This window comes from Xyrauchen texanus, chromosome 1 (genome assembly GCF_025860055.1).
Source record: "Xyrauchen texanus isolate HMW12.3.18 chromosome 1, RBS_HiC_50CHRs, whole genome shotgun sequence".
Taxonomy (NCBI): domain Eukaryota; kingdom Metazoa; phylum Chordata; class Actinopteri; order Cypriniformes; family Catostomidae; genus Xyrauchen; species Xyrauchen texanus.
The window spans coordinates 62,117,180-62,145,002 of NC_068276.1; the positions used below are offsets into that span (position 1 = coordinate 62,117,180).

The window sequence follows — 27,823 nt, forward strand, 5'->3', positions numbered from 1 at the left end:
GGTATTATCTGAATTTTAACGGAGGAGTGATGTAATCGGTCATGCTCTAGTTATGCCAATAGTACTACCACCAGCATTTATATCATCATACATGTAATACGGTAATGCGGTTATATTTAATGCGGTTGTATTTAATGCGGTTGTATTTAATGCGGTTATATTTAATGCGGTTATATTTAATACGGTTATATTTAATGCCGTTATATTTAATACGGTTGTATTTAATGCGGTTGTATTTAATGCGGTTATATTTAATGCGGTTATATTTAATACGGTTGTATATAATGTGTTACATCTATAATGCAGTTGTATTTAATGCGTTACATCTATAATGCAGTTGTATTTAATATGGTTATATTTAATGCAGAACATCTTTAATGTGGTTATATTTAATGCGGTTATATTTAATACGGTTGTATTTAATGTGTTACATCTATAATGCAGTTGTATTTAATACGTTACATCTATAATGCAGTTGTATTTAATGTGGTTATATTTAATGCATTACATCTGTAATGTGGTTATATTTAATGTGTTACATCTTTAATGCGGTTATATTTAATGTGTTACATCTATGATGCAGTTGTATTTAATACAGTTATATTTCATGCATTACATCTTTAATGCAGTTATATTTAATGTGTTAAATCTTTAATGCAGTTATATTTAATGTGTTACATCTTTAATGCAGTTATATTTCATGCATTACATCTTTAATGCAGTTATTTTTAATGTGTTACATCTTTAATGCAGTTATATTTCATGCCTTACATCTTTAATGCAGTTATATTTCATGCATTACATCTTTAATGCAGTTATATTTAATGTGTTACATCTATAATGCAGTTATATTTAATGTGTTACATCTATAATGCAGTTATATTTCATGCATTACATCTTTAATGCAGTTATATTTAATGTGTTACATCTTTAATGCAGTTATATTTCATGCATTACATCTTTAATGCGGTTATATTTAACGTGTTACATCTTTAATGCGGTTATATTTAATGCGTTACATCTTTAATGCAGTTATATTTAATGTGTTACATCTTTAATGCGGTTTTATTTAATGCGGTTATATTTAATGCAGTTATATTTAATGTGTTACATCTTTAATGCAGTTATATTTAATGTGTTACATCTTTAATGCAGTTATATTTAATGTGTTACATCTTTAATGCGGTTGTATTTAATGCGGTTATATTTAATGCATTACATCTTTAATGCAGTTATATTTAATGTGTTACATCTATAATGCAGTTATATTTAATGTGTTACATCTATAATGCAGTTATATTTCATGCATTACATCTTTAATGCAGTTATATTTAATGTGTTACATCTTTAATGCAGTTATATTTCATGCATTACATCTTTAATGCGTTTATATTTAATGTGTTACATCTTTAATGCGGTTATATTTAATGTGTTACATCTTTAATGCAGTTATATTTAATGTGTTACATCTTTAATGCGGTTTTATTTAATGCGGTTATATTTAATGCAGTTATATTTAATGTGTTACATCTTTAATGCAGTTATATTTAATGTGTTACATCTTTAATGCGGTTGTATTTAATGCGGTTATATTTAATGCATTACATCTTTAATGCAGTTATATTTAATGCGTTACATCTTTAATGCAGTTATATTTAATGCATTACATCTTTAATGCAGTTAAATTTAATGCATTACATCTTTAATGCAGTTATATTTAATGTGTTACATCTTTAATACGGTTATATTTAATGTGTTACATCTTTAATGCAGTTATATTTAATGCATTACATCTTTAATGCAGTTATATTTAATGCATTACATCTTTAATGCAGTTATATTTAATGAGTTACATCTTTAATGCAGTTATATTTAATGTGTTACATCTTTAATACGGTTATATTTAATGTGTCACATCTTTAATGCAGTTATATTTAATGCATTACATCTTTAATGCAGTTATATTTAATGAGTTACATCTTTAATGCAGTTATATTTAATGTGTTACATCTTTAATACGGTTATATTTAATGTGTTACATCTTTAATGCAGTTATATTTAATGTGTTACATCTTTAATGCGGTTGTATTTAATGCAGTTATATTTAATGCAGTTATATTTAATGTGTTACATCTTTAATGTGGTTATATTTAATGCGATATGTCTTTTATTCAGTTATATTTAATGTTTTTCGTTTTTAGTGCAGTTATATTTAATTCAATGCGTATTTAATACGGTTATATTCAATGTGTTACATCTATAATGGAGTTGTATTTAATACAGTTATATTTCAAGCGTTACATCTATAATGCAGTTGTATTTAATATGGTTATATTTATTTACATCTAATCTGATCCAATAAATGTGTATCTCAGGGTATTATCTGAATTTTAACGGAGGAGTGATGTAATCGGTCATGCTCTAGTTATGCCAATAGTACTAACACCAGCATTTATATCATCATACATGTAATACGGTAATGCGGTTATATTTAATGCGGTTGTATTTAATGCGGTTATATTTAATACGGTTATATTTAATGCCGTTATATTTAATACGGTTGTATTTAATGCGGTTGTATTTAATGCGGTTATATTTAATGCGGTTGTATTTAATGCGGTTGTATTTAATGCGGTTATATTTAATGCGGTTATATTTAATGCGGTTATATTTAATACGGTTATATTTAATGCCGTCATATTTAATACAGTTGTATTTAATGCGGTTGTATTTAATGCGGTTATATTTAATGCGGTTATATTTAATACGGTTGTATATAATGTGTTACATCTATAATGCAGTTGTATTTAATGCGTTACATCTATAATGCAGTTGTATTTAATATGGTTATATTTAATGCAGAACATCTTTAATGCGGTTATATTTAATGCGGTTATATTTAATACAGTTGTATTTAATGCGTTACATCTTTAATGCAGTTATATTTAATGCGTTACATCTGTAATGCGGTTATATTTAATATGTTACATCTATAATGCAGTTATATTTAATGCGTTACATCTTTAATGCAGTTATATTTAATACGGTTATATTTAATGCGTTACATCTTTAAAGCGGTTATATTTAATGCGTTACATCTTTAATGCAGTTATATTTAATACAGATATATTTAATGCGTTACATCTTTAAAGCGGTTATATTTAATGTGTTACATCTGTAATGCAGTCATATTTAATGCATTACATCTGTAATGCGGTTATATTTAATGTGTTACATCTTTAATGCAGTTATATTTAATACAGTTATATTTAATGTCTTACATCTATGATGCGGTTGTATTTAATGCGTTACATCTTTAATGCGGTTATATTTAATGTGTTACATCTTTAATGCAGTTGTATTTAATGCGGTTATATTTAATGCGTTACATCTTTAATGCGGTTATATTTTATGCGTTACATCTATAATGCAGTTGAATTGAATGTGTTACATCTTTAATGCGGTTATATTTAATGCGTTACATCTATAATGCAGTTGAATTGAATGCGTTACATCTTTAATGCGGTTATATTTAATGTGTTACATCTTTAATGCGGTTATATTTAATGCGTTACATCTATAATGCAGTTGAATTGAATGTGTTACATCTTCAATGTGGTTATATTTAATGCGTTACATCTGTAATGCGGTTATATTTAATGCGTCAAATCTTTAATGCGGTTATATTTAATGTGTTACATCTTTAATGTGTTACATCTATGATGCAGTTGTATTTAATACAGTTATATTTAATGTGTTACATCTACATTTACATTTATGCATTTGGCAGACGCTTTTATCCAAAGCGACTTACAGTGCAATTATTACAGGGACAATCCCCCTGGAACAATCTGGAGTAAAGTGCCTTGCTCAAGGGCACAATGGTGGTGGCCATGTGGTTAGAACCAATGACTTTCTGATTAACAGCCCTGTGCTTTAGCCACTACACCACCACCACTCCTAGAAGCTAAGCAGGTTCCACCGAGACTTGAACTCGGATCGCTGGATTCAAAGTCCAAAGTGCTAACCATTACACCATGGAACCGTCCATCTATAATGCAGTTGTATTTAATACGGTTATATTTAATGCGTTACATCTTTAATGTGGTTATATTTAATGTGTTATATTTGTAATGCGGTTATATTGAATGTGTTACAGCTGTAATGCGGTTATATTTAATGCGTTACATCATTAATGCGGTTATATTTAATGTGTTACATCTATAATGCAGTTGTATTTAATACGGTTATATTTAATGCATTACATCTTTAATGTGGTTATATTTAATGTGTTACATCTTTAATGCGGTTATATTTAATGCAGAAGTTCTTTAATGCAGTCATATTTAATGCGTTACATCTTCAATGTGGTTATATTTAATGCGTCAAATCTTTAATGCGGTTATATTTAATGTGTTACATCTATGATGCAGTTGTATTTAATACAGTTATATTTAATGTGTTGCATTATACAGTTATATTTAATGCGTTACATCTTTAATGTGGTTATATTTAATGTGTTACATCTTTAATGCAGTTATATTTAATGCAGAACTTAATGCAGTTATATTTAATGCGTTACATCTTCAATGCGGTTATATTTAATGCTTTACATCTGTAATGCGGTTATAATTAATGCGTTACATCTTTAATGCTGTTATATTTAATGTGTTACATCTATGATGCAGTTGTATTTAATACAGTTATATTTCATGTGTTACATCTATAATGCAGTTGTATTTAATACGGTTATATTTAATATGGTTGTATTTAATGCGGTTGTATTTAATGCTTTTATATTTAATGCGGTTAAATTTAATGTGGTTGTATTAATGCGGTTATATTTAATGTGTTACATCTATAATGCAGTTGTATTTAATACGGTTATATTTAATGCGTTACATCTTTAATGCGGTTATATTTAATGTGTTACATCTATAATGCAGTTGTATTTAATACGGTTATATTTAATGCGTTACATCTTTAATGCAGTTATATTTAATGCAGAACATCTTTAATGCAGTTATATTTAATGCGTTACATCTTCAATGTGGTTATATTTAATGCGTTACATCTTTAAAGCGGTTATATTTAATGTGTTACAGCTATAATGCAGTTGTATTTAATACAGTTATATTTAATGTGTTACATCTGTAATGCGGTTATATTTAATGCGTTACATCTATAATGCAGTTGTATTTAATGCAGTTATATTTAATGTGTTATATCTGTAATGTGGTTATATTTAATGCCTTATATCTGTAATGCGGTTATATTTAATGTGTTACATCTTTAATGCAGTTATATTTAATGTGTTACAGCTTTAATGCGGTTATATTTAATGCAGAACATCTTTAATGCAGTTATATTTAATGCGTTACATCTTCAATGCGGTTATATTTAATGCATTACATCTGTAATGCGATTATATTTAATGCGTTACATCTTTAATGCGGTTATATTTAATGTGTTACATCTATAATGCAGTTGTATTTAATGTGTTACATCTATAATGTAGTTGTATTTAATACGGTTATATTGAATGCGTTACATCTTTAATGCAGTTAAATTTAATGCGTTACATCTGTAATGCGGTTATATTTAATGCGTTACATCTTTAATGCAGTTATATTTAATGCGTTACATCTTTAATGCGGTTGTATTTAATGCGTTACATCTTTAATGCAGTTATATTTAATGCGTTACATCTATAATGCAGTTGTATTTAATGTGTTACATCTATAATGCAGTTGTATTTAATACGGTTATATTTAATGCGTTACATCTTTAATGTAGTTAAATTTAATGCGTTACATCTGTAATGCGGTTATATTTAATGCGTTACATCTTTAATGCAGTTAAATTTAATGCGTTACATCTTTAATGCAGTTATATTTAATGCGTTACATCGATAATGAGGTTATATTTAACGTCTTACATTTTTAATGCATTTATATTTAATGTGTTTCATCTTTAATGCGGTTATATTTAATGCGTTACATCTATAATGCAGTTGTATTTAATACGGTTATATTTAATGTGTTACATCTGTAATGCGGTTATATTTAATGCGTTACATCTATAATGCAGTTGTATTTAATGCAGTTATATTTAATGTGTTATATCTGTAATGTGGTTATATTTAATGCCTTATATCTGTAATGCGGTTATATTTAATGTGTTACATCTTTAATGAAGTTATATTTAATGTGTTACAGCTTTAATGCGGTTATATTTAATGCAGAACATCTTTAATGCAGTTATATTTAATGCGTTACATCTTCAATGCGGTTATATTTAATGTGTTACATCTGTAATGCGATTATATTTAATGCGTTACATCTTTAATGCGGTTATATTTAATGTGTTACATCTATAATGCAGTTGTATTTAATGTGTTACATCTATAATGTAGTTGTATTTAATACGGTTATATTGAATGCGTTACATCTTTAATGCAGTTAAATTTAATGCGTTACATCTGTAATCTTGAATATAAGTATATTTGGTCTTTACTGCACTCGCAGAATTATAACCAAGTGAAAAATACACATATATAAAATACACTTATATAAAATATACATATATATAAAATACACTTATATAAAATACACATATATAAAATATACATATATAAAATACACATATATAAAATATACATATATATAAAATACACTTATATAAAATATACATATATAAAATACACTTATATAAAATACACATATATATAAAATACACTTATATAAAATACACATATATAAAATATACATATATAAAATACACATATATAAAATATACATATATATAAAATACACTTATATAAAATACACATATATAAAATATACATATATAAAATACACATATATATAAAATACACATATATATATAAATTACACTTATATAAAATACACATATATAAAATACACTTATATTTAAGATACATTCTCTTAAAGTCTAAATATCATATGTGTTGCTTCGCAAGTAAATGTTTCTTGTTTTAAGGATTTTTAGATATCTTTAAATGGAAAACAAAATAAAAACACTTGATAATGAGGATTTATTGCAGTGAAATGCTTTACTGAATTAAACGTAATAAAAATTATTTTCTTTTTTATTCAGTGAATGTCATATACAGGTATTTTTAAAAGATGATTTTAATTGTTAATAAGCACGTTTAATTCAAATGATTTCAAAGCTGAATATTCGGTTAAGAGCTAGTGATTAATTGTTGCAATATTCACAGAATAGTCAAATAATCCTTCCAATAATCATTCGATTAATCGATTGTCAAATGAATCATTAGTTGCTGCGTGACCTTTAGTTTTAGTAATAACAGCTCCAGTAGTGACTGTTCTCATGACCACACAGAATATATTTACACTGTTTAGACATGACCTCTGAACTCTGATCGTCACAACAGCACACACTGTTTGTCATGGAAATAAATGCAGGAAAGTTCTGTTATCAGGAGGCGTCACGCTGCGTTTGATTGGCTAATCAAAAAAACATTGAAATGGGCTTCATTAGCAGCAGGCGGCATCAACTCTGATTGAATAAATCTCAAATGTAAAGGTGCAACGGAGATGACGACGACTTGTATGAGATTATAATGAGTGCGAGATCGACTTCATATATTTGGACTGAGATGCTAGCCCTGATTTACAGCCGTGATTAGCGTCACTCACTCGTACCTCACCATATGGCACCACTGATTATAGCGCTGGAGACTAACCTCACGGTGGCACGCTGGGCACTGATGGAGAGGCAGATCGTCACCGTAGCTGCTTCAACACTTTCTGTTCCCACGTCAGCTCAAGAGACGATATTAACGGCAATGCCATCAGAAATATTTGGCTCATCTGAGCTGTTACGTGTCTCTATGGCACCGTGTGTGTGTGTGAGAGTGCTCCTCTACTTTGAGCAAATGAGCTGTTGAATCTCATTCATTTTTTATGAAATGTTATGGCATAGGTGATATAGGCAGGCACCTAGGGCGGCATCGACCTCTGGGGCGACTCGACAGGGTACCTGCCCAGCCAACTGCAAAGTGTTTTTTAATATCCTGTCTGTTCTTAACACTCCGATAAAACATAAATACAAATAAATATACAGTTTAATCACATAATAATGTCATAAACCGGAGCACTGTGAGACGCATGTTGATCTCTTAAAGGGACAGTACCATATTAGTGCTGTTATAGCACTGAATGTCAACTCTGTATTATTACTTGTGAATTATACACATTATTTCAAACAGTGACCGCTCATAATATTATTGTTTATGCAATTTGTTGATATAATATTAATTGATAATGTATAACTTTTCATATATTTAAATAAGTTATAATATGATTATTATAATGATGACAAACTAATTATTAGAAAATGAAATATGCACTTTTGCATACTTTTTCATGGCAGATTATGTTCAGTTTTATTGCGTGTCACGAAATGCAGAAGCAGGAGCCAAAAGCACAATTAAAATGTGATTTATTTATCAAAAAAAACAAAACAACATAAAGGTCCCCAAAGGGGGAAAAGGTCGTCCAGGGCTGGGGCAGAATGCAGCGGGGAACAGGACTGACCGGACTGTAGGGGTGAACTGGAAGGAACATACTAAAACAGGACCAACCAACTTGACCGACTGGGAAACAAATAATTACCCAAGATACAAGACGAGCACAAGGTGATACAGAAACAAAACACCCAAATGGCATGAGCGCACGTTGCCAAGACAGTAAGGCAATATATGCCCATGCCAACCAACAAACAAGATGAGAGAATGCTTAGTAATGCCAAACAAAGAGATGCCACCCATTCTCACATTAACGAAGCCTGAGCGAACATAACGTGGCAAACGCCATACGATGCACGCAACACCTGACAAAAACAAGACGGGACACCTGTCAGGATCCAGACCGAAACCGAACCAGACAGGAAGTCAGGATCCAGACCGAAACTGAACCAGACAGGAAGTCAGGATCCAGACCCCGTGCTCCAGACATGAAACAAGACCGATACAGTGCGCTCACACAAAGACAGACGGACGGTGATGTCACGGTCCTGTCTGACCAATCCCGTGACAGCTGTACAGCCTGAATATATTAAATCATGAACCTCATCAGGTAAATCAAACGCAGTGTTTGTTATGTGTTATTAACACAGAGACTTTGAGTTCCTGCGGTCAGAGGATGCTCATGTGATAATAAACGTATAGATTCATGAGCAGGTTAAATGTGTATCGGTGTTATATTTGTGTGTGTCCTGCGGCGTACAGATCGCCAATAGCAACCATCATATTACACCTCAAAATCTAAATAAACCATTAAATAAAAGAATTATAATAATAATTTAGAGGTAAATGTGCTTAAATGTCATGAAAATAAAGTTGCAATGTAAAGATTTGGAGAGATTTGGCCGGCACAGTTTTACTGGTCTGCTGTGATTTACTGCTGTGTGTGAGCGGCTGACCTCTGATCAGTGTCGAGATTGACTGTGATGTTGTGGATATTAAAGCAGACAGACAGGTCGCTGTGGAGTTTGTGCACTGATAAGAGGAAGGTCGCTCCCTACTCCCCTGTGTAGTGCACTAGAGAGTCTGTATCAGCGGTGTTATTGAAAACATTTTAATATTCGCAGCGTGACTCCAGTTTACTGACAGGAAGTGAGTTGCTGTGCTGAAGCTCAGGGTTGATAAATGACTGTTCTGAGTTCAGATGTTTCTTCACAAATGAAACTGCAGGAAGGTGATCATCTCTTATATTTTTTGGCATTTTATTTGATATATATATAACACACGATCAAAAGTTTGTAATCACATTCTGAGTTCATTTGAACAATTTCTATGTGACTAATGAAAATGTAATTGAGTGATCATGTGATGTCATCACACTGAAGGCTGTGCAGTATGGTCATGAAAATCACATCGCAATGTTCCTCCATTTACACTTGACATTAAACATGTATTTCAGTGTTATGAAATTCAACTTTCAGGAAGGAGAATTGACTGCATTATTGATAGATGATAGCATCAGGTATTTCTTTATTACTCTCCGAGTTCTGATCTCTCTCTTCTGATTGGTGAGATCTCAGCAGTGTGCAAAACATGTGCACCAATCAGCACGGGATTCTGAGGAATCAAACATGCTGTTTGCTGTGAGTTAGTAATTACACATGCTCATGTCATGATTTTATTGCAATTCAAATTGTGCAGGATATTTGAACCCCACTATATATGTGGATATCACACAGACGGATGGACGGACAGATAGACAGACAGACGGAGGGACGGACACACAGACAGATAAACGGACATACCGACAGACGGACGGACGGACGGACAGATAGACAGACAGACGGAGGGACGGATACACAGACCGAAAAACGGACATACCGACCGACCGACCGGAAATATTCCTGGCCTGTTGTGGCAGGGCGGAGGGCGGGGCCGGGTCGTGATCGTACACACCCGATCCCGTATTATGCTAATCAAGCCTCCCGAGAGGGATAAAGGTCGTGCAGGAGAGAGAGATAGTTTACAGACATGTGTGTGTGTGTTTGTCTTTTGTTTAAGTTTTATATTAAACTATTATTAAACTATTATTTATATTGACAAGCCGGTTCTCGCCGCCTCCTTTCCATTGATCTCTTTACACCTGTATATGGCATTAGCGTTAGTTTTGAGATTGTCTCTTGATGCGAGTCGGTGGAGTGGGTTATAACAGTGTTATGAAGCTCAAATGTAGCTGGTGCAGTTCTTGATATCTCACAACATTTCTCCATCTTTTATTTCTGTCATTCACTCATCTGTATTCTGTCAGTGGGTTTGAGAACGAGCGGAACCGCTGGGTAAATTAGATCCGGTTTAAAGCAGACTCTCTCACTGTAATGCGCTGCAGATTTGGGCCTGTGCTGTGCTCCAGGAAAATTGCTTTCTGACAGTTTAGTTAAGATGCTAATGCACAGTCATTTACCACAAACAATTTAGTTTCGATTGCCCTTCACAGGCATCATCTCTGTCTCCAATGCAAATGTGTGTGTGTTTGTGTTTGTGTGTGTGTGTGTGTGTGTGTGTGTGTGTGTATGCAAGGCAGGGAGGGTTTTTAAAGTGTGTGTGTGTGTGTGTGTGTGTGTGTGCACGTCAGAGAGTGTTTTTAATGTGTGTGTGTGTATGAGAGTGTGTATGAGAGTGTGTGCACGTCAGGGAGTGTTTTTGATGTGTGTGTGTGTGTGTGTGTGTGTGTGTGTGTGCACATCAGAGAGTGTTTTTAATGTGTGTGTGTGTGTGTATGAGAGTGTGTATGAGAGTGTGTGCACGTCAGGGAGTGTTTTTGATGTGTGTGTGTGTGTGTGTGTGCGCGTGTCAGGGAGTGTTTTTATTGTGTGTGTGTGTGTTTGAGTGTGTGCACGTCAGGGAGTGTTTTTGGTGTGTGTGTGTGTGTATTTCTCGGTTGGAATCATTGTTACATTGCAGTCAATTTTAAGCTGAGAATAATAGATTTCTGCAGATGATTTAGAAATAATCTTGTGTAGTCAGACTTTGACAGTCAGTATAAAGTCTGGCATAATTCCAGTTTATTCCGGTCATGAAATGCCCATTTAACTGGTACACACCGTCTGTAGCGGCCGATCACAACTGATTATGTTTTAGGTCCATCTGAAATCAGAATATACAGTTGTGCTGATGGACATCTTGTGTACTTGCTCTTAAGTGTCTCAATGTAAACTCTGTATATGTTTTCGACGAGCTGCCTCCCTTTTAGAAAAGCCTCTTGTCCGGAGTGCACCCATGATACCATTAGATAATGTCTAAGAAAATGGATCATTAGATTTTGGACCAGAGATAGTTTTTTGACCCATAGGCCATCTGGACATTGCATCAGTGCTTTGCAGTATGGGAAATGGACATTATATATTCATACTCATGAAGGGACTCTGACAATCAGTGACCCTGTAATAAACGTCTCGCTGTTAAACACACTCCGTTTGCTCCTGAAAGACTTATTCTGTGCGCTTGCTCATTATTAATATTCTGATCTGCAGCATTTATTACATCGGACATGAAGCCACGTTTTCATTTATCAGGAATGTGTGTGAAACTCAGATGCTATCTGTGATGCTGATTTATCGGTTTAAATCATGCTCGAATAAACTGCACAAACTGCGAGCACAGATTGACTGATCAGAATGAATCTTTTGTCATTAATAAAAGTGACACATTGACAGCATCGAAAGCACTGTTACATATATAATCCTCTTTCAGACATTTACAAATCTCGACAAATCTGGTTCTGGTTTGAACAGAAACTGAACAGAATATTTGCGAGGATTCTGTCACACTTTATGTATAGAAATGTACATGATGTACTCTTGATATATGCATACTAATGAGATCACATTGGTGTGTGTGAAAGAATGAATTGACCGCTACACTGAGTGATCTGGTGGAGGGAAGATAAGACGAGTCTTTAATTGTGAGCTCTTGATGTGGGTCCTTAAAATCTCTCTTCAGAAATAATGGGCAGGTCTTCATAAAGGTCGTCAGGTCGAGAGCTGTAATCAAACTCCACACAACGACTCATTTATTTCAGATGAGATTAGAGCAATGTAGTTATATAAACATCAGCATTCAGTAGAGATTGCCAGTACCAAACGCTTGTGTAAATAGTGCACGATTCAGCAAACCAAATGCAGAATTAATTCATCTCAACACATGTTTTCAGTTTCATTTTCGTTCCTGTCCTGTGGAGGCACAAGTTACTCTTGATTTTATGTAGTTAATTTAGTCATGTTTGAAAAAGTAGTTAGCGACACTATATGCTACAGTATTAACAAAAAAGTAGCTAAATATATTCAAGCTATTTATGGGAAGGGTGAACCCTAACCCTAGTGTTGGGTTCAAGTCTGAGTCGGAGTCTTTAAACAAGACCGAGTCCATAACAGGCTGAGTCAGAGTCGTGTCTGAGTCTTTAAACAAGACCGAGTCCATAACAGTCCGAGTCAAGTTTGAGTCTTTAAACAAGACCGAGTCCTTAACAGTCTTGAGTCTAGTCTGAGTCTTTAAACAAGACCGAGTCCATAACAGTCCGAGTCAAGTTTGAGTCTTTAAACAAGACCGAGTCCATAACAGTCAGAGTCAAGTCTGAGTCTTTAAACCAGACCGATTCCATAACAGTCTGAGTCTTTAAACAAGACTAAGTCCATAACAGGCTGAGTCAGAGTCAAGTCTGAGTCTTTAAACAAGACTGAGTTCATAACAGGCTGAGTCAGAGTCAAGTCTGAGTCTTTAAACAAGACTAAGTCCATAACAGGCTGAGTCAGAGTCAAGTCTGAGTCTTTAAACAAGACCGAGTCCACAACAGGCTGAGGTCGAGTCTGAGTCTTTAAACAAGACCGAGTCCTTGTGTCCTGTGGTTTGTCAAGGCACAGGTTACTCTTGATTTTATGTAGTTAATTTAGTCGTGTTTGAAAAAGTAGTTAGCTACACTATATGCTACAGTATTAACAAAAAAGTAGCTAAATATATTCAAGCTATTTATGGGAAGGGTGAACCCTAACCCTAGTGTTGGGTTCAAGTCTGAGTCGGAGTCTTTAAACCAGACCGATTCCATAACAGTCTGAGTCTTTAAACAAGACTGAGTCCATAACAGGCTGAGTCAGAGTCAAGTCTGAGTCTTTAAACAAGACTGAGTCCATAACAGGCTGAGTCAGAGTCAAGTCTGAGTCTTTAAACGAGACTAAGTCCATAACAGGCTGAGTCAGAGTCAAGTCTGAGTCTTTTACAAGACAGAGTCCATAACTAACTCAGTCTTTAAACAAGACCGAGTCCATAACAGGCTGAGTCTGAGTCGTGTCTGAGTCTTTAAACAAGACCGTGTCCTTAACAGTCCGAGTCGAGTCCGAGTCTTTAAATAAGACCGAGTCCATAACAGTCAGAGTCAAGTTTGAGTCTTTAAACAAGACCGATTCCATAACAGTCAGAGTGAAGTCTGAGTCTTTAAACATGACTGAGTCCATAACAGTCCGAGACAGAATCTAATCCAATTGAATCTGTTCACAAATCTGAATTCAAATGGTAACTGTGAGCTCAACATCAATATTTTAGCTCATTTCTAAAATATAGAAGTGTTTTTCTTTCACAACTAAGAAAACACATTTGTTGATATAAATGTAAGAAAAACACTTCTATATTTTAGGATTAGTGTACTGCTGAACAGAGTTTAAAGTGGTTTCAGATGAAAATATATGCTTTAGATGTATAAAGACAAAACTGTCCTTCAACACACTTCTTATTGAGTCCTGATGACATTTCAGTTATTTGCTTTTCTCCTCCATTCAAACACACTAAAGAAAGTGAAAGATGCGTTAGTCATTAAAACCAGTTATTAATGTTGCAAATTTTAAATTAGTTTTTTATTTCTACTTCATTTTCAATTTGTCAATTTAGTTTAGTTTGATTAAAATGATTTCTATCTAAAGAACTAACATATACTGAGATTACTGTTTTGTCTCGGTTTTCTGGTTTGAGTCAACACACAGTAGTAATTAACCCTCGCTGAGAAGTTACATCTCACGACTTGACTGTAAATGCTCCATCTGAAAACACAGATAAAGTCCTCTGATAATATTAGGGGCATTTAACACGGACATACCTGTTAATTCATGTGGGGCAGTTCAGTGTGCTGCGTGTGCACCTCAAACCCTGATGTGCTCGTGTGTTATCATTTATGAAAATGTATTTAGTTCTACTTTGAAGAAGCTCTTTGACAACAGATACTCTCATATATTCCAGCTTTTGACACTTGGGACAATTCATGCAAACATACACAACTATTACAAAAGGTGCAAACATTCACTGGAAACACAAGAACCAAGGGGATGAAAACTTTTGAACAGGATGATTTGCGTAATGCAGATATTAAAGGGCAGTGCTATATAAAATATAATCATCTTTTATCTCTTATATTTGCATACATTCTGAAAGGGGGGTGAAAACTTCTGCAATATATAGTGTGTGAAAATGTATATTTTATTTTAGATTTCTATCCATATAATTTCATGTGTAATTATGAATAACTCGTCATGTCAGGTGCACATTTAATTCAATCCCCACATCTCACATTTAAAGAATATTCCGGGTTCGATACATGTTAATCTCAATCGACAGGATTTCTGGCATAATGATGATTACCACAAAAATGATTTGGACTCGTTCCTCCTTTTCTTTATAAAAGCACAAATGTGTGTTCCAGTGAGACACTTACAATGACAGTCAATGGGGGCCATTTTTGGAGGTTTAAAGTCAGAATTGTGAAGTTTATAATCTTATAAAAGCACTTACAGTAATTGTTCTGTTAAAACTTGTGTTCAAGTTTTAACAGAACAAGATATGATTCAAGATATGAATCATATCTTTCTGATTGTTGATTTTGATATGTTGTTTTAGTAAATTGTGAGAGACATGATGACCTTCTTAATCACCGTCTTGTCTGCACAAACACGCGTGTGATTTGACCAGTTGTCAGGTCCCGTGTCGGCAGTTTCTGTTGGATATATATATACCTGTCTTTATGTCATGTCAGCCCCCTCAGTCATTGATGTTATACAGCTGTCTCTATAGTAACGTTCAAGCATATTGTTTGTCTGAGTGTGTAATGTTGTGATTGAGATGGTTGGGTTGGTTCATGTCAAGTCTCTGTGGGAAAACAATGAATGGGAAAAATACTTCCGGAACGAAGACAAGTCCGTGTATACTGTTGCACTTTTTAAGAAGATATCAATGCATTCATATGGGCTTATATGATCTTTCAGAGCAGTACTTATCTGGTACATAAACAATGTACAAAGAAAGAAACTTGCGTGTTACTGAGCTAGAAATATAGTTGAAATATTTCACAACAGAACAGAACCGATTTGTTTACGTCACCGGCGTAATGCAATAGAGGCGCAGTGTAGCATTTCTTCTCAGTTTAATGTCTTGATATGTTCACTCGTGCATATTTATATCTGATGTTGTGTTTGTTCTTGTGTTGTTGGTCTACAGAATGCTGCTCTCTGGAGGGCTGTGAATCCTCATGTAGGATGTGTGGACACATGAATCACAGATTCACCAGTGCTCGACCGGACGCCAGATAGCTGCTCTCCCCTCCATCCTGTTGTCTTCTCAATCTACAGGAATCCATCACAACACTTTCCAAAAATAGAAACAACCCTCTGCCTGTGCCTGACACTCCGACCGATGGAGAGACCACGGATCGAGTCTGGATAGAGCAGATAGGATCTAAGAGCAGGATTTCGTGCAGTGTTGCAGAAGCACTCGTGCTGAGCTGGCGGAGTCGTGATCTGCTTTGGAAGTAAAAGAGAAACACTGTACATGGACGGCGATCTCAGTGTTCATTTGCCTAATAAACACAAACGAGAGTAACAATCAGACATCTGTTCTGGAGTGGATTTACTCGGAGACTTTTGAGATCAGATCAGTATGGGTAAAATGAACACAAAATGTTGGTGGTCTCTGTGGCCAGTGGTATTATCTGGACTCTTTCTGTCCGCAGGGGCCCTTGAATTTGGCGGGGCACCCGGTCAGTGGGCGCGTTATGCCCGTTGGGAGGCGGGCTCCATCGGAGAGCTCAGCTTTAGCTTGAAAACCAACGTGAGCAAAGCACTGGTGCTGTACCTCGACGACGGCGGGAACTGTGATTTCCTGGAGCTGCTCATCGGCGGCGGACACCTGCACCTGCGATTCGCCATCCACTGCGCAGAACCGGCCACGCTGCAGATGGAGACACGCGTCAACGACGACCGCTGGCACATGGTTCTGCTCACCCGAAACTACCGCGAGACCATGCTCATGGTGGACGGGGAGACCAAAGTGACCGAAGTGCGTTCCAAGCGCAAGGAGATGGCCGTCGTCAGCGACCTGTTCGTGGGCGGGATTCCTCCGGATGTCCGTCTGTCCGCTCTCACGTCCAGCACGGTGAAATACGAGCCTCCGTTTCTGGGTTTAATCTCCAACCTAAAGGTGGGCGAGATTCCTCCGACTCTGCTCAACAGCAACGGCATTCAGAACGATCTGGAGTATCTGTGCAGTAAACAGAACCCCTGTCTCAATGGAGGATACTGCAGCGTTCAGTTTGGAGAAGTGCAATGTGACTGCTCACACACTCGCTTCAGAGGGAAATACTGCAAAGAAGGTACGACACTCACTCACTCACACACACACACACACACACACACACACACACACATACACATACACACATACTCACACACACTTTCACACACACACTCTCTCACTCATACACATTTACACACACGCACACACACACTCGCTCACTCACTCATACACATATATATACACACACACACACACACACACTCTCTCTCACATACACACACACACACACTCTCTCTCTCATACACATATACACACACACACACACACACACACACACACTCTCTCTCACTTATACACATATACACACACACACACTCTCTCTCACTCATACACATACACACACACACTAGTAAATGCTTTTAACATCTTTTTGGAACTGTAATTAAATATTTTTGTGAATGAAGTGCAAGATATGGTGGTATCTGATACTCTGCACATATTTATTGATTTCATGCAGACTGTGTGATATCTCATCTTACATTCGTGAGAGAGAGAAGGAAACATTTCAATAACTTTCTGCAGTGCATGAAAATCATCTGTTTATTGGTTCCTCGTCTGTACTTCATCTCGAAACAAGGGCGCTCACATTGTGTAGTTCCACACATGTTGTGTAGTTGTTACCCATATCACTTTAGGGAGTAAAGAACAGTCCTCCCTTTGATTGGTGACAGGACAATACACAGGGTCTCCGCTGTCTTTACAAGCTTTAGTATTTATAAAGTTACGCAAAAATATAATGAAGTCATGCTGATGAGCGGCACTATACCTTCACATTTCAGATCCTGCACACGGACAGTAACTCAAGAAGCACAGTTTTGGGAAACACACTTAAAAAATAAAGAAGGTTTGTAAAAGTGCTCGTAGGAAACGCTCTTAACCGCTCATCAGCTACATTTACATTACATTTACATTTATGCATTTGGCAGACGCTTTTATCCAAAGCGACTTACAGTGCACTTATTACAGGGACAATCCCCCCGGAGCAACCTGGAGTTAAGTGTCTTACTCAAGGACACAATGGTGGTGACTGTGGGGATCAAACCAGCAACCTTTGGAGTACCAATGTATTATACAGTGCACTTATTACAGGGACAATCCCCCCGGAGCAACCTGGAGTTAAGTGTCTTACTCAAGGACACAATGGTGGTGACTGTGGGGATCAAACCAGCAACCTTTGGAGTACCAATGTATTATACAGTGCACTTATTACAGGGACAATCCCCCCGGAGCAACCTGGAGTTAAGTGTCTTACTCAAGGACACAATGGTGGTGGCTGTGGGGATCAAACCAGCAACCTTTGGAGTACCAATGTATTATACAGTGCACTTATTACAGGGACAATCCCCCCGGAGCAACCTGGAGTTAAGTGTCTTACTCAAGGACACAATGGTGGTGACTGTGGGGATCAAACCAGCAACCTTCTGAGTACCAATGTATTATACAGTGCACTTATTACAGGGACAATCCCCCTGGAGCAACCTGGAGTTAAGTGCCTTACTCAAGGACACAATGGTGGTGACTGTGGGGATCAAACCAGCAACCTTTGGAGTACCAATGTATTATACAGTGCACTTATTACAGGGACAATCCCCCCGGAGCAACCTGGAGTTAAGTGCCTTACTCAAGGACACAATGGTGGTGACTGTGGGGATCAAACCAGCAACCTTTGGAGTACCAATGTATTATACAGTGCACTTATTACAGGGACAATCCCCCTGGAGCAACCTGGAGTTAAGTGCCTTGCTCAAGGACACAATGGTGGTGGCTGTGGGGCTCGAACCAGCAACCTTCTGATTACCAGTTATGGTGCTTAGACCACTACACCACCACCAGCTCTTAAAAGATCAATGGTTATTGGGAAACGGCAAAAAGTCGCTTCATTCGCCTCTATTGAAATTAGCCACTATGACAGTATCAGGATTTTATCGGTCTTTTATATCAATTGTGGGCTCTGAGATGAACGTCGCCTCTTTTCCCTCGTAAGGAAGACGAGCAGTTAATATGAGACATTTTATTTGAATATTCTTTTGTCTTCCCTTCTGATCAAATACACTCAAATAAAACGAGATAAACTTCAACTAAAATCTGTCAAATCAAAGAGGATTTATATATAAATATATATATAAATAGAATTGAATATAATCAATAGAATTGACACGACTTCAGTACAGAGTGATGAAGAGTTCAAGTTACTCAATGATTTCTTGTTTTTATGGAAAGGAAATGCATGTCATGTATGGAGACTGTATGCACATGAGGCACATCTCATCATCCCTTCTCCTTTTTCATGGGCGGGATAGTTTTATGTTAGAAGTTCAATGTATATTCGCTTCGGTGCGTAAGGGACCGTCTGAAAAGTCGTGGGGCGGCCCCCGTAGTGCCGTGTTATCGGAGGCTCTTTTGTGAATCAAACAGTCCAAGAGGTCAATAAAACTGGTTTGACATGAAGCTTTATTGTTAAAATTGTTCACACCGGCTGGAGGATGTCCACCAGCATTAATCTTCTGGTTCAGTTGAGCGCATCGCCAGCACCATAGCAGAAACTGCTCAGGTAAATCATGATGTAGCAGTGATAAACTTCTGTTGCAACTGGAACAATCTTTACAGGAACTGAATGTAAAGCCTGAAGAAGGTCTTTGAAATGCTGTAAACTAATAAAGATTTTCAAGCTACTTATGTATGCATGTTTATTTATAGGTTTAACAGCATTAGCATTGACCGTACGTCATCAACTCAGCATACTCAAACCAGCCCATCTGACATGCGATTATCTGGAGCTTCAGTTAATTTTCATATCAACCATCAGAATGGGGAAAAATTTGATGTCAGTGATTTGGAGTGTGGCATGACTGGGTTGGTTTGAGTATTTCTGGGATTTTCACACACAACTGTCTCTAGAATTGACTCCGAATGGTGCCAAAAACTTATCCAGTGATGGTCAGTTCTGTGTATGAAACTCATCCAGTGATGGTCAGTTCTGTGTATGAAACTCATCCAGTGATGGTCAGTTCTGTGTATGAAACACATCCAGTGATGGTCAGTTCTGTGTATGAAACACATCCAGTGATGGTCAGTTCTGTGTATGAAACTCATCCAGTGATGGTCAGTTCTGTGTATGAAACTCATCCAGTGATGGTCAGTTCTGTGTATGAAACACATCCAGTTATGGTCAGTTCTGTGTATGAAACACATCCAGTGATGGTCAGTTCTGTGTATGAAACACATCCAGTTATGGTCAGTTCTGTGTATGAAACACATCCAGTGATGGTCAGTTCTGTGTATGAAACACATCCAGTGATGGTCAGTTCTGTGTATGAAACACATCTAGTGATGGTCAGTTCTGTGTATGAAACACATCCAGTGATGGTCAGTTCTGTGTATGAAACTCATCCAGTGATGATCAGTTCTGTGTACACATCCAGTGATGGTCAGTTCTGTGTATGAAACACATCCAGTGATGGTCAGTTCTGTGTATGAAACACATCCAGTGATGGTCAGCTCTGTGTATGAAACACATCCAGTGATGGTCAGTTCTGTGTATGAAACTCATCCAGTGATGGTCAGTTCTGTGTATGAAACACATCCAGTGATGGTCAGTTCTGTGTATGAAACTCATCCAGTGATGGTCAGTTCTGTGTATGAAACACATCCAGTGATGGTCAGTTCTGTGTATGAAACTCATCCAGTGATGGTCAGTTCTGTGTATGAAACACATCCAGTGATGGTCAGTTCTGTGTATGAAACTCATCCAGTGATGGTCAGTTCTGTGTATGAAACACATCCAGTGATGGTCAGTTCTGTGTATGAAACACTTGTTGATGAGAGATCAACAGAGATTGGTCAGACTGGTTTGAGCTGGTAAAGTCTACAGTAACTCAGATAACCGCTCTGTACAATTATGCTGAAGAATATCATCTCTTTACGCTGTTCTGACATGCGGGTTGGTGCTGATTTGGTTTTGGTGGCTGTTTTGACCTATACAATATTAGGCAGGTGGGTTAAATGTTGCATCTGATCGGTGTAACTCATGTGGTGGTGGAGTGGAAAACACACGGCTCCGGTAGTGAAATATGCTGTTTGTTTGTGTTGATCTAGTTTTGGAATAATTGAAGAGCTGCTCATGGCAGTTTCATCCGCAGTATTAGATTACCAATAAATCAGATTTCCGCTCGTTTGCTGGCATTCTGGGAATCCCGTGTAGCTTGTGTGTTTTGGGCGCTTGATTGTTGTGTTGCCTGCACTGATTCCACACATCAGACCGTTCTAAAGCTCAAAGTCTTCTGGTCATTCAGTGTTCGGCTCTGCAGAACTACAGTGAGATGGGTGTGGTGTTCCTTTAGGTCCTTTACATCAGTGCTCAGATTTTGTATTGAACATCAAGTGCCGACAAAATATCCTTAAAGTAAAAGATTTAAAGTAAGGCAAGTAATTATGACAATCATAGTTGTTGATTAATTCCCTTGATATTGTTATCGCGGTTATTATATTTTATTGATAGAAGTTACATTTAAAAAGTATTTTGTTTATAGCAACTTTATGCCAGATTCATAGCAGGTCATGTGACACATTAAACAGTGCTAAACTCTCATCATGGCCTCCCTTGTGTTTGAAAGACACATTTGAGCTGATTTGAAGACTTCTACAGATAATAATAATGTAGCACTCTCAACTCTCTTCAACTCACTTCAGCATGTTTACATCTACAGCTGATATTCATGCACATTTCACGATTCAAATGCAATTCACAAGCTCTCCGTTCAGTTCTGATTCAATATTGATTCATATGTTATATTTTAGATATGAAATACATTCTCAACTAATGATGTTAATAATAAAGTGAACATCTAAACTTCTTGGTAACTTCTAGGTTCAATTTGAAAATATAAATTTGACATTATTTCATCATCAGTTTTTCATCATAGTGGTCATGTTTTAGCTTTTGAAAAAAAAAGCTTAAAGTTCATCAATTAATATCTTTAATATATTTGTTACATGTTTATTGCTTACATATTTCTACTGTTTACGAGTATTTACATTGATATGTGGAATGTGTTAAATCGGTACGGTCTCTTTAAGACTATGCATATGAATGAGAGACGACATGCACGGTTTCTTCAGCACATTCATGTGTGATTAATTCAATGTTTTTGACTGTAAAGATCAGAACGGATGACTCAATGATAAATGGATTGTGTGTATATCGTTTCTGGACACAGTCAATGAGTCAAATCAAACGTTTACCACTTTACCGCACTTATCTGAACATTTACCAGTGGAGAATCACTGACAGTTTCAGTCCCATAGGGTGTAATTTGGGATTTAGGAATCGAGACTGTGCGATGCATCGGATGATTAAGATATTCTTCCAGTCCTTTTTACATGTTTCCAGCAAAATCAACCCAGAATGTGAAAAGTCTGGATGTGTCTGATCTGAAAGCTCATCATTGATTCTGATTGGTTACAATGCTCAAATAAATACACATTAAACCACATGGAAAACACATTCTGTAACTGACTCTTTTAAATGAGTAAATTTTGCAGTCCGTGTTGACATCTCTATAATCTGACGAGCAAACCGAGTTTGATTGACACACAACACAAGATATCATCTGCTCCCTTTGAGAAGTGGATCAGAGTTAGTTTGTTCTCTTAACGACACATGGATTAATGCACAGTTGCATTCAGCCGCGGGCTGTACATTTACAGTCAGGCCTTCAGTGCGATTCATGCCATTAAGAAAACAGTTTCACAATAAATAAGACACTCTATGCCCATCATACATTACATGCCAGTCAACTAATAATACCAACTGACATTATAAAAGCACATCCACACACAAAATACAGAACTTGAAACGACACTTAATGCTCAAACAAGCCTCATTTTAACTGCAGCATGACTGATTGTGAAATCACAATTTCTCATATGAATCTACCTTTAATAGCTCTACAATACCTGGACAAATCTATCTAATAATATTTGCGATATAAATGTTGCAATAAATTTTGTTTGGTCAGGGTACATGTTTTTGCTGCATTCTGTTCAAGTTGGGTTATTCAATATATTCAACTGATAAACAATGCTGCAGCGCTATGTGTCCTAGCAACCCAACTGATAAACAATGCTGCAGCGCTATGTGTCCTAGCAACCCAACTGATAAACAATGCTGCAGCGCTATGTGTCCTAGCAACCCAACTGATAAACAATGCTGCAGCGCTATGTGTCCTAGCAACCCAACTGATAAACAATGCTGCAGCGCTATGTCTCCTAGCAACCCAACTGATAAACAATGCTGCAGCGCTATGTCTCCTAGCAACCCAACTGATAAACAATGCTGCAGCGCTATGTCTCCTAGCAGCCCAACTGATAAACAATGCTGCAGCGCTATGTCTCCTAGCAACCCAACTGATAAACAATGCTGCAGCGCTATGTCTCCTAGCAACCCAACTCATAAACAATGCTGCAGCGCTTTGTCTCCTAGCAAACCAACTGATAAACAATGCTGCAGCGCTGTCTCCTAGCAACCCAACTGATAAACAATGCTGCAGCACTATGTGTCCTAGCAACCCAACTGATAAACAATGCTGCAGCGCTGTCTCCTAGCAACCCAACTGATAAACAATGCTGTAGCACTATGTGTCCTAGCAACCCGACTGATAAACAATGCTGTAGCGCTATGTGTCCTAGCAACCCAACTGATAAACAATGCTGCAGCGCTGTCTCCTAGCAGCCCAACTGATAAACAATGCTGCATCGCTATGTCTCCTAGCAACCCAACTGATAAACAGTGCTGCAGCGCTATGTCTCCTAGCAACCCAACTAATAAACAATGCTGTAGCGCTGTCTCCTAGCATCCCAACTGATAAACAATGCTGCAGCGCTGTCTCCTAGCATCCCAACTGATAAACAATGCTGCAGCGCTATGTCTCCTAGCAACCCGACTGATAAACAATGCTGTAGCGCTATGTGTCCTAGCAGCCCAACTGATAAACAATGCTGCAGCGCTGTCTCCTAGCAACCCAACTGATAATCAATGCTGCAGCGCTGTCTCCTAATAAACCAACTCATAATCAATGCTGTAGCGCTATGTCTCCTAGCAACCCAACTGATAAACAATGCTGCAGCGCTGTCTCCTAGCAACCCAACTGATAAACAATGCTGCAGCGCTGTCTCCTAGCAAACCAACTCATAATCAATGCTTTAGCGCTATGTGTCCTAGCAAACCAACTCATAATCAATGCTGTAGCGCTATGTGTCCTAGCAAACCAACTCATAATCAATGCTGTAGCGCTATGTGTCCTAGCAAACCAACTCATAATAAATGCTGTAGCGCTATGTGTCCTAGCAAACCAACTCATAATCAATGCTGTAGCGCTATGTGTCCTAGCAAACCAACTCATAATCAATGCTGTAGCGCTATGTGTCCTAGAAAACCAACTCATAATCAATGCTGTAGCGCTATGTGTCCTAGAAAACCAACTCATAATCAATGCTGTAGCGCTATGTCTCCTAGCAAACCAACTCTGAATCTACCTATAATAGCTCTATAATACCTGGACAAATCTATCTAATAATATTTGCGATTTAAATGTTGCAATACATTTCGTTTGGTCAGGGTACACGGTTCTGCTGCGTTCTGTTCAAGTTGGGTGTGGGATATTCCTGATATCTCCGAGCATAACGAAACTTTTCATTTTCTCTATTAGTCTGTAGATGAGTTAAGAGTGGAAAGCGATTATAAATACACCGGCTGTGTCTCGTTTGGAAGGATGTGTCCTCCGGAGGTTGCATAGGTCATCGAGGTGGTCTTGTTTCAGAGAAGCGAGGACACTTCGAATGTGTCCTTCTTTCACGGGAATCTGAGGATGCATGAGGTGTATTCTTCGTGGGCATTCATATCCCACATTTCTTTGCTTCAACGGAAATGTATAAAGAAATGATGCCATTTGCCCGTAAATATGATGTTCGAACGATGTTCATTATAACTCTCCTCAAATGTGCCTCATACATTCCTCTCTAAAGGGACACTCGCGCTTGTTAAAGAGTGACGTGCTGTCATAGCAACCATATTATGTCCCGTTTCTATCTCGTTTAAACAAGGCTTGTTTAAAGGAGGACACTCGGTATACTGCAGCCTACAAAGGATGCAACCTACCTAAAACACAGCCTTCCAAATGAGACACAACCATAGGCGAATGAGATGGACAATGAAAGGATTCGGCATGTTACGACAGCAGAGAAGACTTTACTGGCCCTGAGAAATGAATTCATGATTGTGTGTGATTAAAACAGACCTGAGATCTCCAGCATTCAGACTGATGAATCATATGCGTGTGCGCGCGCGTGTGTGTGTGTGGACACTTGAGCACTGACTTTATCTGCTGTAACGCGTGTATGAACATATGAAGTAAATTCATATATTTGTTCTGTGTTCTGGGTTTCTTTGTTGCAGGCTTTTTCTTCTCTCGTTCAGTCTCTCTCTGCTGTGATTGGTTGGTTAGAGTCAGGGTCAGAGGTCATGGTGAGTTTGATACGGAGCTCAGAATACTGATGCTATGACCGCAGGAAACGTTTGTCCTTTAGAGAACAGAAGAAGAGAGCTCATGTACGATCTGTGTGCGGATGTCTGAGAGAATATAAAGTGACTTGTGTAGAAACTCATGGCAAGAATAACAGACGACTGTCTAACAAACACTGAAGCGGGAAACATTGTAAACAGAGTTCAGTAGAATCAGCTGATGAGTACAAGGGGATAGTTCACCAAAACATTTTTCACCCTCATGTTCATCCTCCTGTTTGGGGGCATAAATGGACATAGATTGGGGCGGGCTCTGGTACTGGCAGTGGTGCTGTGACTGGAGCGATGGGAAACTCCATAAGGACAATAAGAGGAGTGTCAGGTGTGCTCAGAACATCAGAATCGTCCAGACAACTATCAAGAACGGTCCTTGTTTTTCATTTGGGTGCTGGATCACAATTAATATTTGAAGTGCAATAGAAAGCTTTTGTATTATTATAAATGTCTTTACTGTCACTTTTGATCAGTATAATGCCTTCCTGCTGAATAAAAGTATTAATTACTTAAAAAACGTACTGACCCCAAACTTTTGAACAGTAGTGTATAATGTAACAAAAGCTTTCTTTTTCAGATAATGAGGTTATTATGAACTGATTTTGTTGTTATTGTGAGTGTACACAAATAAAAGTAGACCCTTTATAGTCTCTAATGATGTCTTACACTTATCTGTATACCCCAATATGACGGAGTATTTTAAGTTGTTTCCGCTGTAATGACGAAAATATCCAGCAGGAAGCGCCGACGCGTCCGTTGACCCCAGAGGGTAAAAACACTCAAAAATATTTGGTTACTCACTTTTATTGAGGTATTGTGTGTGTCAGATTGCTTCAATGATAGATATATGACAGTACACAGGCTACATCGTAATTTAAACGTGGCAAACGTTAATGTAAAAACAAAGGCAGAGTACCGTAACTACATTTGAGCTTTCCAAAACCAAGTGAAAGAGCGGTAATTGGAGTTACAGAAGTTTCTGTTAGGACAACCCATTAAACATTGACTCAAGATACTTATCCACATGATAACGGAGGTCTTGAAAATCTCAAAAATATAAATAACTCATTTTAGACCAAAAACGAAGTTACAGCCTTTTGCCTTTGCGCGGCAGTACTGCTATCACAATTTTAACATTTCACATGTTATTAACTCTTTCCCCGCCAAACACGGAATTTTCCGGGTTTCCGTGTTTTAGGTGTTATACGGTAAGGAAGACCCCTCCGCATGTTTTGAAAGAGTACGCAACTCTTTGATCAAAGAAACAGACTGCGATCGTCTCAAAAATATCAGACATAAACATGCCTTTTTCTCAGCTTTTTGTCTGAAATGTTGTTTTTTGACAAAACCGACCTCTGTTCAAGTCGCAATAAAAAAAGAACAAATGAAGATAAAATAAAATCGTTTTTTTTGCCTAAAAGCAGAGGCTCAGATCTTTATTTTGATATATAGCATCTTCATATATTCATGGAAGAAAATATTCTGCGGGCCATTAAAATTTAGCGAAAATCGTCAAAAACCCTGGCGGTGGCTGGCAACTTTTTTTTTAAAACGCTGCCGGGGAAAGAGTTAAAAAAGAAAAGTGTTGGAAGTTCAAGCTTATTATAAAATGAGCTTCAGAGTTTCTCGTACTGCTTCACATATTCTTCCCAGCATAAAAGCAGATCAACTTCCGTTGGTTGGCATGACTCCAACAATAACTGAATAGTAATACAATATAAATCATTAAGAATGAGTGTATTACCAAGTATTGCCACACTTGTTATAAGCACACATCAATGAAACCTTGATATCGTCTTCTCATGGACGACACACATCACAGTGCACTCAGTGGACTCATGTGCAACTAGATTTGGAGAAAGAAGAACAGTATTATTCAGCGTTTCTCAGGGCATGCAAATATACAAAGGAAAATGAATTATTAGCTGGTGCAAACTGAGTGGTCTGACTCTTGCACATTCATAAATATGAGTTCAAATTCACCCCTCAGTGTTTGAGAACACATGCTCATTTTTAATCAAGCCATTTTGATGCTGTATTTTATTCAAATCTGCTGTTCCTGTTATGAGTTTGGG

General features: G+C 37.0%; 1 protein-coding gene and 1 non-coding gene across 6 annotated transcripts in view; one reads left to right on the plus strand and one right to left on the minus strand.

Moving 5' to 3' along the window:
* Nucleotides 1–27,823, plus strand: part of LOC127649456 (neurexin-2-like) — a 600,635-nt gene that overhangs the window by 39,669 nt on the left and 533,143 nt on the right. For all 5 annotated transcript variants that reach the window (XM_052134552.1, XM_052134585.1, XM_052134578.1 and 2 more), the window contains exon 2: nt 16,043–17,192. In XM_052134552.1, the coding sequence (XP_051990512.1) occupies nt 16,481–17,192 (712 nt within the window). In that variant the 5' untranslated portion in view covers nt 16,043–16,480. The remainder of the gene's footprint in view (nt 1–16,042; nt 17,193–27,823) is intronic.
* On the minus strand, nt 3,974–4,045 carry trnaq-uug (transfer RNA glutamine (anticodon UUG)). The gene has a single exon. It is a non-coding gene; the product is annotated as a tRNA-Gln (tRNA).